The sequence below is a fragment of the Corythoichthys intestinalis genome, chromosome 12 (assembly GCF_030265065.1).
Source record: "Corythoichthys intestinalis isolate RoL2023-P3 chromosome 12, ASM3026506v1, whole genome shotgun sequence".
Classification (NCBI taxonomy): domain Eukaryota; kingdom Metazoa; phylum Chordata; class Actinopteri; order Syngnathiformes; family Syngnathidae; genus Corythoichthys; species Corythoichthys intestinalis.
Window position 1 is genome coordinate 30,917,683 of NC_080406.1, and position 19,576 is coordinate 30,937,258.

A 19,576-nucleotide genomic window follows, 5' to 3' on the forward strand; every position below is an offset into this window, starting at 1 on the left:
AATGGGGAAATATGTTAATATTCTTTTCATTTTCTTTTATTTAAAAAGGAGGAAAAAAACAGGATATATTTTTTTAAATACATTTTATTCTTCTATATGTTTGTATACATATGGCGGAGAACACTCAGTTAACTTGACGTTCCGCTCAGAGACCCCCAATTTGGCCAAATTTCAAAATGGTCCTATATGCATGTGTGATACATCATTGGAAAACTTAAAATTTCCATTTTCTGTGGGAAGAAAATTTCTGAACATGAGGGCATTTAAAAAAATAAAATAACATTTTAAATCCCTAAACCCTAACTCGAGGTGAGAGCATGAGAGAGCATAATTACAGACACCGTGATTTTACTGAGATATTATCGGGTACTTACCGGTACCTTGTTTCGATCCAAAAACTGTTGCATGTCTCACTGAATGTCAAGACACAGCTGTGAATGGCTGCAGCCGGACTTTTGGGGGATTTTATGGGTGAAACACGGTAATATAGCAAGGGTCGCAACGCAGAAATCGCAGACATCAAGGAGTGGTTGAGATTTTCTTGTTCAAATATTTACCCTTTTAAACATTTTTTTTTTTCTTTCTTTGGATCGATTATCATCTAAAATATCGGGCAAAATGCGACAGTAACAAAAAAAAAAAAATACAATCAAGAGATAGGTTACGGATATCTACCTGATTAACTATTTACAGACACTGTTTTTTCATTGTGTCTGTAAATGGGGGTCTCCAGGGTAAAACGGACAAATTAAAAATAGTTTGGGGGCTTAATGCGCCATGAAACTACTATGGCAGCATATAGACATATTGTTCTATCAAACACATTAGTTCTTTTGGCTTAAAATAGAGCAGTTTATTTTAAAGACGGGTGCAGGAGCAGAAACTGCTTTTTCAGCCTTGTCTGTGTTTTCAGCCGTATATATTAATTTTTATTAATTTAGAAAAATGTCTTTTAGAGTGCATTATTTCATATTGTGATTTTTTACATTTAAAATCGAAAAACTGGAAAACTTTATTCTCTTGTTTTTAATGTGTATTTATTAAATATGTATTTTTATCTATTATATAAAAAAACAGTAAATAATCTCTTTATTTAAAAAAATGTTTTAAAAAAATAAAAGTAACCCCCTCTCCAAAAAAAATTTTTGTTTTATTTTTTCATAAAGGAAAAAAAATCTCCTGTTGCCTTCAATCATTTCAATGTTTTCGCGAGAAGCATGAAATCGAGACACATGATTTGCTTTCGCAAACCAAACAAAATGATGTTCCAGGACAAATCTGGTCTGCGGGCCAGAAGTTTGACACGAATACTAAATTATGGTTTGTGATTTACTTGAAAAAAGATAAGAAGGGGAATATTTTTATTGTCCTATCATATTTTTTTCCATTATTGATGAATTTTTTCTGGTTATGTTTTATTTATTTAAATAAATAAATAAATAAAAACAGGGAAAAAGTTAATATGCTTTATTGTATTAGATGGGGCTTTGCAAGGCAATCGACCTTCAACTGGTGCCAAAGTAAGTCGATGCCATGACAGCCAATGTCCTCAAATCAACAGGAAATGACCTGATATCAACAGGACGTGTCCCCAAAATGTCCCCATATCAACAGGAAGCGACCCAATAGATCTGTATCTACCACAGCAAAGCTCTATCGTAATTTCTCCAGATATTGCAGTTTCTAGTTTATTTTGCTGTTCTATAATTAAAAACTAAATTTTATTTATTTTTCATTTTTTCAATTTTACCTTATTTTTACATAAATTAAAAATGGCAAAAACAAATATCAGATTTCTGTAGCCCCTTCTTTCATTCAGTGGATTTTCTTGAAATTCTTCTTTCTCTCAATTTAAAAATGATTTCCTTTTCTTCCAACAACAGCTCAGTTTTTTGTTTGCTTAACAACAAATGCAGCTATCAGACGCAAAACCCAAAGCTAAAATTGAGCACTACGTAAAGTTGAAATAATCAGTCGAAAAGGCAACAACTAAGAAACTTGAAATGTCTTCAGGCTACAACAAAAACAAAGGAATTGACCTTGCCATTCCAGCACTTTTTGGCAAAGAGCAGCACTGTTGGAAGTTTTACAAAATAGCTGCAGCTGACGTCCAGTCTGATTAGCTTATTCTTTCACACCATAACCCTCCGTGCATGGGTTAATCGAGTTTGCTTTATGCACTGGGATAATAAAAGAACCTTCCCAAAGCTGCTCTCCACAGTTGCCAAAGTAAAGAATTAAGTTTCAGGGTCAGTGCATTTTTGTGGTCTGCATGGATACTTCTTAATAGCATAGTATTTCATTTTTAAGACAAACTACCATTTAACTGCCAAATACATTAAGATTTTATATCTGTGATTAAAAAACAACATTTAAGATCAGCTGTTGCATTTTTTACAGGCTAAACGCCTGTCAAGTCGCCCCATATGTTGTTTTTGTTGTTGGGGGTGTGTGCACTACAATTTTTTATCTATTCCTCCGTTATTCAAAGACGAATCACAATGAAATTTGGTAGGTATATTCTAGAGATGTACATGCATTGACCTTTGTAGCCCTTTTTTTTTCCATCTCTGGGCTCATAGACCAATCTATTTGAAGTGGAGGGCAATGTTCATTCGCTGCCACCATCCCAGTTTAAATGGATTGGACATCTACTGGTGATCTCCTAATTTCAATTCGCAGCAGAAAAGTCACGGGATTGGACATCTATCACTGTCAATGGCAGCCAATGAATTCATTATTTTTCCTGGAGGTGAGAGCATGAAAGAGGATACATGTCGGCCAGTTGATACATGACCTCGGCGCTGTCCCTGAGGATGGCGTGGAGCTTCAGGAAGCAGTCCAGCGCGTCCTCCAAACGATTCAGCTTCTTGTACGTTAGACCTAACAAAGGACATAAAAGGAATAATCCCGTTTTTGTACACTCTTCGACCCAGGCGATGTTTCCTTTTGAAGTTCACCCAGGTTTCTAAGGGCTTCGGTGCAGGACGAGTCATTCCTCAATGCCTCTTTGAAGAACTCGGCCGCTTTGGCGTAGTCCTGCTTGACAAACTCGGTATTGCCTTTGTTGACCAGAGCTCCGGGGTTGTAGCGGTCAGCAATCATCGCCAGGTCTGCGTAGCGTTCCGCCTGCTCGTAGTCTTTCTCCTGGAACACGTGGCCACAACATTAGGTATACATACAACTGTATCCACTGAGAACCAATGCATGCACAGTATGTAGTTTTTAAGGTTAATATAATCAGTGAGTTTATTGTGTTTAAAATTATTTTTTAAAAATAAAAAATAAAGTATTTTCTCAAAAGTACAGCATTTATGCAAGGTATAATATTTTTTTAAAATATGCCTTGCTATGGAGACCCCCTAGTGGCAAATTAGAAACAAAATATTGGTAACCTGTATCCACATTTCAGTAATCTGTAGGTAGATTAGTAATCCGTGGGTACATGTTAGTATGCTGTGGGTATAGTTTACAAATGTGTACCCTAGTTTAAAAATCTACATCTCCAGTTTACTAACACTAGACAGTCTAAAGCAGTCATTTGGCTTTTCTGGTCAATAAATCTGAAGGGGGCCATTTGGCAAAATTGCCTAATAACCCACTTTCGCTGTGAACAGTGCCTTTTTTTAAATGTAAATGAGCAATTACTGGGAAGTACTGATTGACTGATTTGAGGTAAAGAAGGTCTGTTGTGCATTCACTCTTTAGGGAATGATGGCACATCACTCAAATCTATCAAAGTCTTGACATTAGAGTGACACAAACATTGGAGTGTTAGAATTGTTTGCTCATCTCCAATTTTGCTGATATTGCCAAACTTTGAGTGTCTGTTCTTCTATGATTTATCTGATTTTATTCAAACGTCATCAATCACATGACAGTTTTTGTTTGATAGCTCTGCCACTTTTCAAGTGCCTGCTCATTAGGATGATACAACCAGGTGTCGCCTATCTCTGCAAATAATAATAATAATAATTATAATAATAGATAAAAATTTTAAAAAGCAAATGGCTCCGGCTAGACTTTGTAAGCATAACAAAAAATCTCAGACTTAGTCCGTATTTGTACCTAAAGTTTAGCAATATTTGGTAAGATGTGAAATGTGGGTAGTTTACTAGTCTGTACCCACAGTTTAAATGCTCTGTACCTTGCTTCTGGAATGATCAGGACTTTTCTATTAAAATCAATGTTTCATTTAAAATAAAAAGAATGTTTTGTATTGTTTTCTAGAACATTTTTTAGTCTGTTTTAATGAGACAACATTATTTCTAGACATATATACACCGGTACTCTTATCAGTTATTTTGGGGGGGGGGAATCACTTTTTCATAAAATTAAGACATTTTTTAAACAGTTGCAATTGTCTTTGTTTTTTTGTTTTGAAGCAAACATTTTTCTCTTCATACTGAAATTTTGTTTCTCAGAATCATAAAATTACTCCATCCCAAAAATTCTAAGACATTTTCCCCTAAATACTATACCACTCTTTTAACAAAAAAAAAAACTTTCTCAAAAAGAACTTACTTTTAGTAAAAAGTACGTTTTTCTTATTTCCTCAAAATAAGGAGTTTTTTAAAAATTTATTTACACAAATTTTCTTCTTTTTTCATATAATCTAAATATACAATTAATGATTTTTTACAACTATGATAATAGAGAGAAAACAGCCATTGTGTGACATTAAAGTCACTCAAAATGGATCGGACGTCTACTGCCGTCAATGGCAGGGAATGAGTTAATGTGCATCGTTGAATGAAAGTTCTTTGCTTTTGAAAAACACAATACTCATTTCTTTTGACAGCTTGTCAGGAATATGAGACATACCAGGAAGAAAAGAGCAGAGAGGTTGGTAGAGGCTGCGCTCTTGACTCTGCTTTCCTTTTTCTCAAACGTCTTTAGTATGGCCACGGCCTGTCGAAAACGTCAAAAGATATCAATTTGGTTATTAATTCATTTGTATACACTATAAAGTGATTCATCAACCGAGTCCAAATGAAATGAAGGGAGCAGAAGGCACACATACCTCGGCCTTATGCATGCGGATGAATGAATGGAAGAGCACGGTGACAAAAGACAGAAGGAATGCAATCGATGAGAATGAGCTGCGAGTAGTTTGAAAGATGAAAACGCTGGCAAACAAAGCTAACAATGTAAATTTGATAGGCAGCAGCACACGAGGAGCAAAGCTAACACTTTGTTGGTTAAGGTTCATTTTTCCTCTCACCTGGTTGAAGTCCTTCTGTCTGAGGTAGGTGATGGCTTTGTTGATCTCCAAGTCGTTGGCCAGCTCCACGTACTGAGAGTTCTTCACCATATCCACACACCTGGACATGGAAATTAATTATTCTCAATGCATACATTTGGCATTAAGGATTGATCCTGAAATGAGTGCCCTTATCACGGGTTAACCACCCCTAATAGATAAGTCAAAAGGAAGCAAACCAGTCAAATCCGGCCGCAAACGACGACTCAATAACTGGAGCGATGAGCTTGGCGGCAGTCATCACGTACTTCTCGGCACGAGCTTTCCTGCGCCAACAAGTGAACGTGTTATTTTTCTGTTCTATTGAAATGTTCTGTGGTTTCCTTACAAGTCTCTCTCCATTTGGTATAGCTTGTCGTTCTTGAGGGCCTCCATCAACATGTTGGATCTAATGTCATCCTGAAACACATTACGGCAACTAAGTCGGCGCGTGTTTTAATATTTGGACAGTCGGCGTTCATCTCACGTTAGCGGCGATGTACTTGTCTTCGTGCTGCACGTCCAGGGGTACGGCGAGTAACCTGTGGAAGGCGTTCTTCATTCCATCGGGGTCGCGGACGGCGTAATAGCACAGCACCAGGTTGTAGCCGGTCCTGACATTGGGGCTTTTGCTCATAATATGCTCGAAGGACGCCACGGCGTCAGAGTACTGGCCCAGCAGCACAAAGACAGTGCCGATGTTCTGCATGATCTTGATCCTCATCTCCTTGTAGTCGTCCGAGATGTGGTCCAGCGCCATGCGGTACAACTTGATGGCCTTGGGGTAGTTCTTCTGTTTCACCCAGATGTTAGCCATGTTCACCCTTAGGCGCCCTGAAACACGTAAGAGTGGCAAAACTCAAATTTCTTATTTATAAAAAAAAACACAAAACAGTAGACTGGATCTCCAACATCACTTTTTGATGAAATAATGATGAATTATAGTAACATTTTAGGAGTATTGAAGCATTTTCTGTCAAGAAATGGAACAAGCTGTCTATGCTTTTATGAGTGAAAGAAAAGAATGAGAAAACAATACTTTTTTATACCATTTCAATCAGACTTTTTCAAAATTACCTACTAATCAAGAAAAAATTAATTCCTTTGACTTTCAGTTCTTTAAAATTCAAGTAAGATTAGCAAATGTCTTAAAAAAATAACACTACTCACTACAGAATTTCACAATATTTCAGCATACAAACAAGTTTATTCTTGTCATTTAAATCTTTTTCCTAAATTTTTTTCCCCCTCAAAATATGCCCAAAAATAAAATTTTATTTTAATTTGAAAATTTTGAATTTCGAATTTTTTTAAAAAATAAAGTAGAAAAACACAAAAGAAAAAAAAAAAAAAAAGTAACGCAAGTTTACAGGAAGTGATGAAAGCAAATTCTACCTGCGTTTGTGAACATCTTGTTTTTGACGATGAGTTGGTAGCTGCTCAGGGCTTCGGGGTACATCTCATTATTTTCATACTGGTTAGCCAGGTTCAGAAGAACCTGACAAGTGAAACAACAAGAATGAACTACCAACTGTGTTTGCATAGGTAATTACTATCAACCAGGGAGACTCACAGCGTAGGTGAGATCTATGTTGACTTGTTCTGCATTGCCAGACTGCTCTCTCTGTCTCACTAACACTCTCTCCTTCCTCTCAGCTTCTTTTGCCTTCTCAAGGGCCTGCCAAAACACACAAACACAACTAAAATCCAGTGTTATTGAACACTATACTTGTCCTTCTCAAAAAATTAGCGTATTGTGATAAATTTCATTATTTTCTGTAATGTACTGATAAACATTAGACTTTCATATATTTTAGACTCATTACACACAACTGAAGTGGTTCAAGCCTTTTATTGTTTTAATATTGATGATTTTGGCAAAAAAGTCAAGAAAATACTAAAATCCCTATCTCCAAACATTAGCATATTTCATCCGACCAATACAAAAAAAGTGTTTTTTAATACAAAAAAAGTCAACTTTCAATTAATTATATCAGCTATGCACTCAATATTTGGTTGGGAATCCTTTTGCAGAAATGACTGCTTCAATGCGGCGTGGCATGGATGCAATCAGCCTGTGGCACTGCTGAGGTGTTACGGAGGCCCAGGATGCTTCAATAGTGGCCTTTAGCTCATCCACAGTGTTGGGTCTGGTGTCTCTCAACTTCCTCTTCACAATATCCCACAGATTCTCTATGGGGTTCAGGTCGAAAGAGTTCGCAGGCCAAATGAGCACAGTAATGCCATGGTCAGTAAACCATTTACCAGTGGTTTTGGCACTGTGAGCAGGTGCCAGGTCGCGCTGAAAAATGAAATCTTCATCTCCATAAAGCGTTTCAGCAGACTGAAGCATGAAGTGCTCCAATATCTCCTGATAGCTAGCTGCATGGACCCTGCCCTTGACAAAACACAGTAGAGCAACACCAGCAGCTGATACGGCACCCCAGACCATCACTGACTGTGCGTACTTGACACTGGACTTCAGGCATTCTGGCATTTCCTTCCCCCCAGTCTTCCTCCAAACTCTGGCACCTTGATTTCCGAATGACAAGCAAAATTTGCTTTTATCTGAAAAAAGTACTTTGGACCATTGAGCAACAGTCCAGTGCTGCTTCTCTGTAGCCCAGGTCAGGCGCTTCTGCCGCTGTTTCAGGTTCAAAAGTGGCTTGACCTGGGGAATGCGACACCTGTAGCCCATTTCCAGCACATGCCTGTGCACAGTGGCTCTGGAATCGGCCCTTCTCCACAATCTTTCTCAGGGTGCGGTCACCTCTTCTGGTTGTGCAGCGTTTCCTGCCACACGTTATCCTTCCCACAGACTTCCCACTGAGGTGCCTTGATACAGCACTCTGGGAACAGCCTATTCGCTCAGAAAATTCTTTCTGTGTCTTAGCCTCTTGGTTGAGGGTGTCAATGATGGCCTTCTGGACAGCAGTCAGGTCGGCAATCTTGCCCATGATTGCTGTTTTGAGTAATGAACCAGGCTGGGAGTTTTTAAAAGCCTCAGGAATCTTTTGCAGGGGTTTTGATTTAATTTGTTTATTCAGATGATTAGGTTAGTAGCTTCTTTAGGGTACCTTTTCGTGATATGCTAATTTTTTGAGATAGGGCATTTTGGTTTTTCTTGACTTTTTTGCCAAAATAATCTATATTAAAACAATAAAAGGCTTGAACTACTTCAGTTGTGTGTAATGAATCTAAAATATATGAAAGTCTAATGTTTATTAGTACATTTCAGAAAATAATTAACTTTATCACATTTTTTTTTTAAAGGACTAGTTTATTTTGAATGATTAAGCGATGCTGACCAGTTGTGAGTTGCCCGTGCTTTGAGCCATGCAGCTCTCTGTGATTAAGTCGTTCACTTTCTTCTCCAACAGCTTGATCTTCTCCTCGGGCCTAAGGTGACAACATCACACACAAATCATTTGTGGGTCGATTTATTTTAAATCATGCGTGAATCCCATCTGTAACTCACAAATCCTCTTTCTTTTCCTCCAATGCTGGCGCAGGACCTCTGGACTGGCCAAGAGGGTCAAAAGCTGAGCCTGAGCATGAAGATGGAGTGAATTTAAAACCTTTTCAGTTGAAATGTTAGGTCTTTTGGCAATATTGCATGGTAAAAACACACACCACGCGCTCGCGACGAGGTGTATCCCGCTGCTCTGACTGCCGACATGGGCCGAGATGCTCCGTCCTGGTTTGTAAGCAAACATTTTAACATGAAAATTAAGTCTGTGCAATCAAATTTTTAGTCATGAGTACATTACCAGTACAGCTCCAGTCATGGGGCGTCCAATTGAGGAGGTCATTCGAGCCTAAGAACAAGTCAAGGGTCATTTGATTGTTGAAGGTTAACTCGTTGACCTCTAATTAATGGAGACACTTCCCAAATTCTGAGAAAAAGTACAATTTAAAACACTTCACCAAATGACTGAAGACTGTAATTTATGAAATTCTAATTCTGTCAAAGACACACAACTATTTGTGAACAGCGAAACCATTAAAAAGATTTTTTTCCATGTCCAAAGTCCGGCCCCGGGGCCAAATGCGGCCCGTGGTCAAATTTCATCCGGCCCCCAGCCTCTGTCATAAAATCAATAATGTCTGGCCCGCACACAGACCTAATAAATTGGTCAGCAGTACTGCAACCAGCATATGAAGTAGCTTACACACGAAATGCTGCTCCTCATTTACCCACTAAGAGGCAGCAGCACTTTAACCTTTTATTGCCAAATGTATCACATTTGACACACCTAAAATTTAATGATTTTGAGACTGATTTAGAATTTTGACATTTCTTTCTGAAAAAAAAAAAAAAATGATGGATGCAAGTCAACACATGCATCTGCAGGTTCCATGACAAAAAAAAATCATGATTTAGCATGGGTTTTAGATATTAGAGTGCTTATTACACTTACTCATTTTGACTTTTCTTTTTACAAATTTGAAAAAAAGGTTTCATTAGGATTTTATTTTTCAAATTTTGGGATTCTCTGATAATTGCTTCATGTTGCAGGTATTTAAGGGCTAAGCAACATTACCCCGTGTGACCCATTACTTCCATTTTCTAAAATGGCGACAACAAAAAAAAGAAAGTTGACTGTGACGGCCGACGCTTCAAGGATAGGTGGAAATTGGACTATTTCTTCACTAAAATAAGCAACAACTGTGTCTGCCTCATTTGCAAAGAGACAGTCGCTGTTTTTAAAGATTTCAATGTTAGGCGATATTACCAAACAAGACTATCTGACATGTACGACAAGATTACAGGGAAGATACGCAGCGAGAAATTGAAGTAACTTGAAGCTAGTTTAATTTCACAGCAGTAGTATTTCGCAAATGCCCGAGAGTTGAAAGAGAACGCCACAAAGGCTAGTTGCGAGATTGTTGAAATTATTAATTAAAAAAAATAATAAAGCAAATGTGCCACACTGAATGGCTTGCTAAAATTTGCTTAAATATATTGTTCTACGTAAAGGACGTCAGCCAAGGTCGGCCCCCCACATTTTTACCACACCAAATCTGGCCCCCTTTGCAAAAAGTTTGGACACCCCTGCACTAGGCTTACTTACCCCATAAGATGAAGCTAAGGGGCGCCCCCCTGCGGCAGTGCCAGAAAACTTTGCAGTCATCTGCACATGAAAAGTGGTTCAAGTCAACAAAATAATATGTAGTAATAATAATAATATAATATATATTGCTTTATGGTCGCACATAGCTCTTGTTTATCAACACTTTAGTCACACTATGTGCCACAATTGCTTAATAATGGCACCAATTTTGTCATTTTTTTGTTTAAACTCACCGGGGGTCTCCTTCCATGACTGGTTCTCACCGCTTCTTGGAAGCCCGCGTCGTTATCCAGCTCCTTTGATTGGTAAAGTCATCGTTATTGCGCACAATTTGCATTCCATGGGTTTTAAATTGTTTAGAGCGCAAGCTAACTCAATTGTAGCATGCTAAGTGATGTCTCTTACCTCAGTGTCAAACGTCGGGTTGTAGTCGTTGTATCCTGAATAAATATCGTCCTCCTCTACTGCCAGATGTACATTTTCCATTTTTTCTTGCGAAAAACAGCGAGTTTGAAACGTTAGTCGATTAAAAACAAAAGGTAATTAAGAAGAGGAGTTTGTTGTCAATCCCATAATTCCACGCGTCGTAGGTGGGACAAGGTTTGTTTCAAGAGCCATTATTCGCTCTTTACGAGTCAATCACCATCTAGCTTCATGCTCACTGGTCAAATCTATAGTTGTTGCTATGATACAAGCAAGAATAGCCAATTAATATAGTAACATAGTAAAATGGTTTTGTTTTAGTTTTCTACAAACATTTTTACAACGAAAGTGTATGGATATATTTAAATGATAATAAATTATGGATGGAAAGAAGAAGATTGTGGCCAGGGAGGTTTTGCTGTGGGATATTTTGCCTTGTCCTGATTCGTCACTTGCACGTCAATCATCACTTGCTTAAGCCCTCATTGGTCGAAGCGCAAAATGTTGCTAGGATACAAGTAGACGCCTAAACCTGTGCCTTATTTCAATTCTAATAATACAAAATTTTTAGTCTTTAACTAACTTTAAAACGTGACATGTGAAATTATACATTACCGTGGAAAGGAACGCGATAATTCTGTCATGTTACCAAGTACAATAAAGCGGATTTATTGTATTCATTAAAAAAAAAAAATTAAAGGATTGATTGATTGAGCTGTTCATCATTATTTTATCCCAAAGCAAAGTAAGACTTTAATCAATAAATTAAAAATATATACATTTAGCGAATAATGTAAATGCGTTTCGCTTGGGTGTTATTCTGATCCTTCCGTCGTGCCATAGAAGCGTGAGTGACGTATGAAGGGGCGGAGGGAGTTTTGACAAGAACTTTTGCACATTTCTAATCCAACATTAAGTAATTCATCTTTGCAAACATGAACATCATCACCGTTATCGGCAGGTGAGCGAAACATGTTTTCCGAGGACGCGATGGGTGACATGAAGCATTACACCATGCACGTTAGCATTAGCTCAACTTTCCTCATATGCATGAATTGAACTCGAACTCTGCAAATTGTGTATTACAGTGGCCTTATAGGTCGGTCGTGGGCGATGGTGTTCACCAGTGGAGGCTACAGAGTGAAAATCTATGACAACCAACCGGGACAGGCGGCCAGTGCCATGACTGAGATCAAGTTAGTACTCAAAAACATTTATTATATTAATGTGTGTGTCTGATACGCACTTTGAGCCAGTAGGGACGAGCGTCATCAGTTCGAAGAGAATACAATAAATGGATGGAGAATAGAATAAAGTGATCCCTCGTTTTTCGCGGTTAATAAGGATCAGAACCCGCCGTGATAAGTGAAAAACCGCGAAGTAGCGGCCACCCCCCAAATATTTTTTTGGGTGTGTGCTCAATGTATTTATTCAGATTTAGCATTGGAAAGCGATAAATATAAGACATTTCCCCCCCTTTTCCCCCCCAAAGTGTGATTAAAAAATGTATATGTATATCTTAATAAATGGTTTTTAACTCATTCACTCCCAGCCATTTTCACCGGTGCAACCCCCTTTGCTCCCGGCTGTTTTACTGGATTTTGACTGATTTTGCAAGCCCCACAGAAAATTCTGTTCTATTGTTCTATAAACATGGAGCCCACCAAAAGAAAGATTAGACTCTCTTCTTTCCGCAGGAAATAAATGTAAGTTCATATCTTTTTCCATTCTTTAGAAATCAGCATTAGAAAAGTTTGAGCAATTTTCCCATTTCTGATGAAAAAAACAGAGAAATTGAGCTTTTTGTGAAAGCATACATTTCAAACATAACTTCGACTTTTACACAGCTTTTTTTGCTTTAGTTACATCCCAAACATCGGAATAATGTTTTCCTTTTACAAAATAACATGAACAACAAGACAAATAGAGCTTTTGATAGCAAAGTAACGATTTATTTACACATAACTAACTGAGAGGTGAAGCTGTTGTGGCCGCGACAGCCCGGTAAACTTTTCCCTCATCGCCGCCTGTCTCATAAACATGGATTTTTTTTTAGTCTCTGCGGGGTCTGTTCGGCGAGCAGCACGGACTCAACGGCATCATCCGCTGCACTGGTGGTCCCGGTCGTTCTGCTCGGTCGTCTAGCGCCTGGCATCCCGGGCATCCTCTAGGTTGTTCTGCTCAGTCGTCCGCCACCTGGCATCCTGGACACCATTCGGTCGTCTTCCACCGGCGCCTCAGCCGTGCGGCCCGGCCATTTGTTGCCGTTGAATCGGGTTGCGGGTCTTACCAAATGCACTACTGCCCTCCAGTGGCCAGTTGTATTGCTTTTAAATGGACTTTCAGCTCTGTGCTTTGGAGCTAAGTTGAATCAGAACCCAGAGATGTCTCTTGTAAAAAAAATAAATAAAAAAAAACGTAAAAGATAGTATAAATACGTCTTTGGGACACTGAATCAATTAAAAATAGAACATATTTATACGTTTTTGGAAGCAAATTAGTTAAGCACTTCAAATGTAATAATTATGTTAAAGTTTTAAACATGTTACTGTCCCAGCAAAAAAATGTGAAGAATGGATCAACTTGTGCGGATGTTTAATGCCAGCAAGGTGAAGCTATTCACATTTCATATGCAGTAAAAAATGTTGTTGGGTTGGCATGGTCCTTCAGAGGACAAAGAGGTAAGCCATTTTGATATTTTTTTTAACCTATTTTTTAGCGTGGTGTTTTGCCGTGCTGCTTCTGTCTGACAATGAATGACCTGAAAAGAATCAAAATGGTACCTGACTGCCACTGTTACCCTTTGTGTTGTTAAAAAAAAACTTTAGTAAGGGAAAGTGTAAATAAATTATAGAATTAAGATTTGTTATTAATGAAAAAATTCTAACTTTTCGTTGGCTGTCAACGAGTAGCGTTTGCGATCGCTACACAAAAATAGCAATGTAAGTTGCCCAAAAGAACGTGCAGAGACGTAAAACAACCAGAGGATATAATATATAAGATAGACAGGGCATTAACATGTTAATGACAGACAGGGCATTAACATGTTAATGCTTAGAATTAAAAAAACAAAAAACAAAAGACAGGGCATATGGTGGTAAAGGATATATTGTTGAAACAGGAGAATGTCTTTGTCAGTGGCGCAAGAAAAAGGTGTCGATAAAAAAGCTAAGGCTAAACTTAGGTAGGCTCGACTCTTTTTCAGCCCTCGACACTCAAGCCATCTCTTTAACTGAACATTTGTATGTTCTTCCTCATATTTACCAGTTAATTTGGCACCAGGGACATCGTTTTTGGACAGAATTGGTAGGTTTAGCTCTGTAAACATCTTTGTAGACTATTTCCATTCATTTATTTACTATTGCTATATTTACAAGCTCCCGTTTGCCCCCCCCCCCCCTTTGCAACATCAGCTAACGTCATGAATATTAATGAGCGCAAGTGACGTTTAGCGTGCGGTACGCCATTCCGCTCCAGCTGCTCAGTTAGACACATTGAGTTGCCACAGCAAGTGTTTAACAAGTTAAACGATTATTGACGCATGTGGCGCGTTTGAAGTTCCTAACTCTGGCAAGATCAAACACATACATCTGTCAACATCGTTAATTTTAAAAGCAACTCCAGTGACAGCCTGACGAGCAGGGAGAGAGAGGGAGGGAGCGAGAGTGAGACTACGCGATTGGCTCGGGACAGCTCATGTGTATTTATTTATTTATTTATTTATTTATTTTTATTATTATTGAAAAAAAAATCCAGGATGGACTGAGGACGCGAAGTTTGAAGTGCAAAGTAGCGAGGGATCACTGTATATTATTTATATCATTTTTTTTTTTTCTTAAAAAAAAAAAAAAGAATCAGTAGTGAAAGGGTTAAAGCTTCACCATAACGTGCACCACATAAAAGAAAAGCTACATTGCAATAGGGATAATATAAAAACCCAGGTTACAGTATGCACAGATTGGGAATAAAATGAATAAGTGACTAGCAGCAAGTGGTGATGGAGTACTCAGTACAGTACTCAGACAAGTTGGGAGGTGGCTGACTTGATATGATAGTGCAAATGACAGTTTGTGCATTGATATTGATGTAACTGTGCAAATATTGCATGTGCAGTAGTAGCAGTACCCAGAGTGAGACAGTGTCTGAGAGATGCATGTGACAATGTTGTGGCGTTAGCATTGCAATAACAGTGACATTTCAGTGCAAACTTGAATTGGGTATGGTGACAACACTTGGAAAGAAACTGTCTTTCAGTCAGTTTGTTTTGACTGGTATGGCCTTGTAGCACCTGCTAGAAAGCAACAGGTGCGTATAGTCTTCTATGATTCTCCTTGTCATCCTAGGCACAGAGAGTTGTATATGGTGGACAAGGGCGTTACGGCCCTTTTGCGTCAGATCCGTTCGCTAAATATAACATTAATACTTTGAAATAGCAATAAATTGCAACTGAGTTTCAAACGGCTTGCTTTAAAAAAAAAAAAAAACGGAGATGTAATAATAAATACTTTAAAATTATTCTCCCGTTACCGTGAATCATAGCCACATCAATATTGTTTGTTATTAGCCAAACCGATTTTGAACCCATCAGGGAATCTGCGAGTTAAGAGTACTTTAGTGGAAAAAAAAATCACTCAATAGAACATGCCAGAGATGAGATGCCGTGAGTTACTTACGCCTCCATCTCCACTTTAAGACATCCAGCCTTATATTATGATATTTATGATCAAAACAACACTACAGTATTTGACAAAGTATGAAATCTTCGAGATGTCATTTTATTTAGTTTTTTTGGGGGGTAAACCTGTTTTTCAGTTGAGATTAGATAATACATGCTCCCACTCTGTTCTTATGTACACATAGTTATTAGTGACATTATTAAAGTTGGCAAATAAAACATACGCCTTGTATTTGTTTATTCAGATTAGATGGAAAATTATTTAACGGCAGAGGGTGGTTGTGTTTTGGATTGCACAAGGCAATAGTTGCTGCAAATATTTTTTTGTAGCTGATGTCAAACAATTGTCTCAAAAAAATTACATGGCTAGGAAAAAATGTTTTATTTCTGCGTCTTAACTGCTCTAAAATTTTAATGAAACCCTCAACAACATCTGATTTCTCTTTTTTTTTACACTTTTTTTTTTTTTTTTTTTTAAACACCGTCAGAGAGTAAGTAGTAAGTACAGATATGTTTTCAAATGTATGGAGGTAAGATAAAAGTAATAAAAAATATTAGTACTCAGTATAGTAACAAAATTCTTCTACATTGTTTCATCCAACAACCTTTGCCGCGTCTCATTCCTGGCTAGTTCTCTTACAAAAGCTGCAGAATAACAGGAGTGGAACATTAACAAGACACGCCGTCATTGCAAAAACACACATTGGCAGGCAGGCCTCACGTGATCAGCCTATAATGTTACTTTGAGTATAACAACAAACATTTGTATGCTAGGGGTGACATGGCTGGTTAAAGTTTACCTTACAGAGTGTGTGTCTGTATGTGTGCATACAGGAAGCAGATGCTGGAGCTACAGGAAGTTGGAATGCTGAGAGGGCAGTTGAACGCCACACAGCAGTTTGCCTTGCTCAGCAGTCACGACGACCTGCAGCAAGCGATGCAGGGGGCCTTCTTTGTGCAGGTATTTGCTATGCTGTAGCTTAGTAGTCTAATTAACATTTAACTCATTACCTGCTGTTGATGGTGATGGATGGGTTAATACATTCATAAAGTGTATTATATCTGCACAATCGCCTGTCAATCACAAGATCGTTTTCTTATGTATGTATATCTATATTTTATTTTAGGAGTGTGTCTTTGAGAAACTTGATGTGAAGCAGAACCTTTTCCGGGACGTGGAGCATCTGGTGGCCGGAGATGTGATTCTAAGCAGTTCCACTTCCTGTTTGGTGCCCAGCGCTGTCTTCTCGTTGGTTCAAAATCAGAGCCGCTGTCTCGTCTCCCATCCGGTTTGTGACCACTTTCAGAATGCAAATGAACACACTTGGAATTCACACAAGTATTTTCATCATTCTACCACTTGCACATTTCTTTGATTCAAACCAATTCCAAGAATTTTCAACTAGGAAACGTTTTTCCATGTATCCAAAGTTCCTACATATCAATTCTCATTAAAATGAATGGTTTCATTTTCCAAATTTAACTTACCATTTTACTGTATGTCTCACAATTTAGCCCCAAAAAATTTCCAAATTTGAACGTGAGCTCCTTCAGAATATACGTAGTCCAGGGGTAGCCAACTCCGGTCCTCGAGGGCCCCTATCCAGATTGTTTTCCATGTCTCCCTCCTTTAAAACATCTGAATCAAATGACCAGCTCATCAGTAAGCTCTGCAGGAGCCTGATAACGATCCTGATTATTTGAGTCAGGTGTGTTGGAGGAGGGAGACGTGGAAAAAAAGCTGGATAGGGGCCCTCAAGGACCGACGTAGTAAGATCCAGTGCTGGGCAAAATGACGATTTATATCATCACAACTATGGTAAAGTACATACAGTTAAACCTGCCTTCTGTCCTAATGACTATTGTCCCTTATTAATTTCATATACTGTATACTGTATATGAACTGTAAATATGTGACTCTGAGGCACTGACACTTTTAAAATCAGTATTGCAGAACGGCCACGAGATATCGCTACATTAACATACTGTGGGTGTGAAGAATCGCCACCCAGCACAAAACGTATGCTACATCCAGTAAAAAAAAGCAAACAGTTAATGAAAATTATTCAGTGAAGAGGTGGGGAACACAGATAACGACTACTACTAAACCGAGAACAAATTAGAAGCTAACAAAGACTAACAAATTTGATTATTATACCTGCCACCGCAGGCCAATTCCACACTTTATGAGTGATGCATTCAAAACAACTGGAAATAGTAGTGACTAAAAATCAATACATGTACCGGTAACTCGCACAGACCACCCAATTTGTTAAATTAATTATATTATACATTGATTAATTAGATAATGCTAGCTTTATTAAGTCTTCTTCAACCTTGGAATCACAACTTGGTCGTGAGGAGACATCGATTGATGACATTTATGTTTGTGTCCTACCATTCACAAGTGTTAGTAGTATTTTAGTGTTTAAGTATTTTTCTATCTTACCATACTTTAATTGTAGCGCACCCTGCATTGTACTGTGCAACTCCGCATTTGTCAGTTCACATTCATACACTGATTCTTTTGATTTATTGGCTGAAAGTATTGCTTTCGCACCATCTTGTGGCCACCTGGTGCACATTAACCATATTGAAATGAGTTGCTGTCTCCTGACAACCAGTAGCTCAAATTTGTCCTCTGTAGAACACACTGGAAAAGCTAAATATCTCCCACCTACTACATACAACTGAATTAACTATTGTATTTTATAGAGGACATTCGGAATCTCTCAAAATACTAATCATTTTAGCAGTTGGTAATACTTTGGTTTTATTGTGACAATTTCTGGTAATTTAGATAAATTTAAAAAAAAATGTTATCAAATATTATTGTTAGGGATGTCCTGATCCCATATTTTTGTAGCTGAGCCTGAGCCATCTGTTTTTGAGAACCTGCCAATACTGATCCGATACCGGAAAAAAAAAGGTTTTTTTTTATTTGGTTTTATTTGAACAAAAGTTCCAAACATGTTACAGTACTGTACTTTATACAGTACTTCCGCTTTTTCCCAGGAGTGTTACAGAGTATAAAACATATATATCTTTGTATGTTTTGGGAATGTTATTGTATTTCTGGATTATTTTGTTACTTTTTAACCTGTAAGAAGTAAAAAATGATATAAATTAGACCTTAACGATATTGGAAAAACATTGCGATGTATATTCCCAAGGCTTCATACTTACTTTTTTGCATTGGTTGCTCTGGTGCACCTTCAGCACAAAATGTAGGCAACCTCACATTTTTCATTGTGTCACCTTTAACGCCATACTTTTAATCACTCTCCATAACATTCATATAATTCATTCATTTTCTGCACTAAACTGTGAACCTGTACCATTACTCAGACTGCTTTTCTATTTATAGATTTTTTTAATTTATATTTTATTTTTGTTTTTGCACAAATGACGCTGCTAACTTCAGGACCGTATTGCACTATTCCTGTGTTGCACATACAGTATTTCAGTCCAAGCAAGCTAAAATTACTTACTTATAGCCCTGGAGTATATATTTTCCTATTTATTTATTTTATTTTAATTCAATACATATTTTTACTGAATGCCACGTCAAATTTCGTTGTTGACAATGTTCTTACTGACAGTGACGAGGAGCCTATCACAACTAACTCCAGGCAGAAGGTGGGGTAAATCCTGCAAGCCAGTTACAAAGGCACATATAGACACACAACTATTCACACACACATTAAAACCTACGGACAATTTGAAGTGTTCAATCAGTATACCATGCACGTTTTGGGATGTGGCAGGAACCCGGAGAAAACCCACACAGTTAGGCGGGAGCCGGGATTGAAGCTAGGGGTGCACGATATCCATTTTTTAAAACCGATATCGATAACTTCCTGCTCCCCAAGGCCGATGCTGATACGACAACAGATATATATATAATTTTTAAATGTATTGAGTTTTTGTACACCTGTAGGTCAAAAATACTTGAGGTGGATTCAGCATACGGTAGATTTGCCTTTGACCTAACCAGAAATTTCACAACGACATGAACATTATTATAATGAACAAAATAAAGACAAGAACAGTTTTGACTTCAAATAAAGTGCCCATATTTATTTTTTCAAATAATAAATAAATATAATTTGAGTCAATCACAATCAATCAGTCAATATCATTGACGATGTGTTCCCCTGA

General features: G+C 37.9%; 2 protein-coding genes across 2 annotated transcripts in view; one reads left to right on the forward strand and one right to left on the reverse strand.

Annotated features, from left to right (window-relative positions):
• LOC130926983 (intraflagellar transport protein 88 homolog) overlaps nt 1-10,893 on the reverse strand; it is a 32,087-nt gene extending 21,194 nt beyond the window's left edge. Inside the window, exons 1-16 of the mRNA XM_057852383.1 lie at nt 10,723-10,893; nt 10,551-10,613; nt 10,318-10,377; nt 9,013-9,060; nt 8,876-8,939; nt 8,721-8,790; nt 8,551-8,641; nt 6,816-6,920; nt 6,638-6,740; nt 5,730-6,076; nt 5,592-5,662; nt 5,443-5,529; nt 5,225-5,324; nt 4,825-4,911; nt 2,961-3,147; nt 2,775-2,883 (exon numbers count right to left, since the gene is read on the reverse strand). Of these exons, the coding sequence (XP_057708366.1) occupies nt 2,775-2,883; nt 2,961-3,147; nt 4,825-4,911; nt 5,225-5,324; nt 5,443-5,529; nt 5,592-5,662; nt 5,730-6,076; nt 6,638-6,740; nt 6,816-6,920; nt 8,551-8,641; nt 8,721-8,790; nt 8,876-8,939; nt 9,013-9,060; nt 10,318-10,377; nt 10,551-10,613; nt 10,723-10,803 (1,673 nt within the window). The 5' untranslated portion in view covers nt 10,804-10,893. The remainder of the gene's footprint in view (nt 1-2,774; nt 2,884-2,960; nt 3,148-4,824; nt 4,912-5,224; nt 5,325-5,442; nt 5,530-5,591; nt 5,663-5,729; nt 6,077-6,637; nt 6,741-6,815; nt 6,921-8,550; nt 8,642-8,720; nt 8,791-8,875; nt 8,940-9,012; nt 9,061-10,317; nt 10,378-10,550; nt 10,614-10,722) is intronic.
• Nucleotides 10,894-11,573: 680 nt separating this feature from the next.
• The window catches only part of cryl1 (crystallin, lambda 1), a 43,398-nt gene continuing 35,395 nt past the window's right edge, over nt 11,574-19,576 (forward strand). The window contains exons 1-4 of the mRNA XM_057851484.1: nt 11,574-11,701; nt 11,829-11,936; nt 16,250-16,376; nt 16,543-16,704. Coding sequence (XP_057707467.1) covers nt 11,676-11,701; nt 11,829-11,936; nt 16,250-16,376; nt 16,543-16,704 — 423 coding nt within the window. The 5' untranslated portion in view covers nt 11,574-11,675. The remainder of the gene's footprint in view (nt 11,702-11,828; nt 11,937-16,249; nt 16,377-16,542; nt 16,705-19,576) is intronic.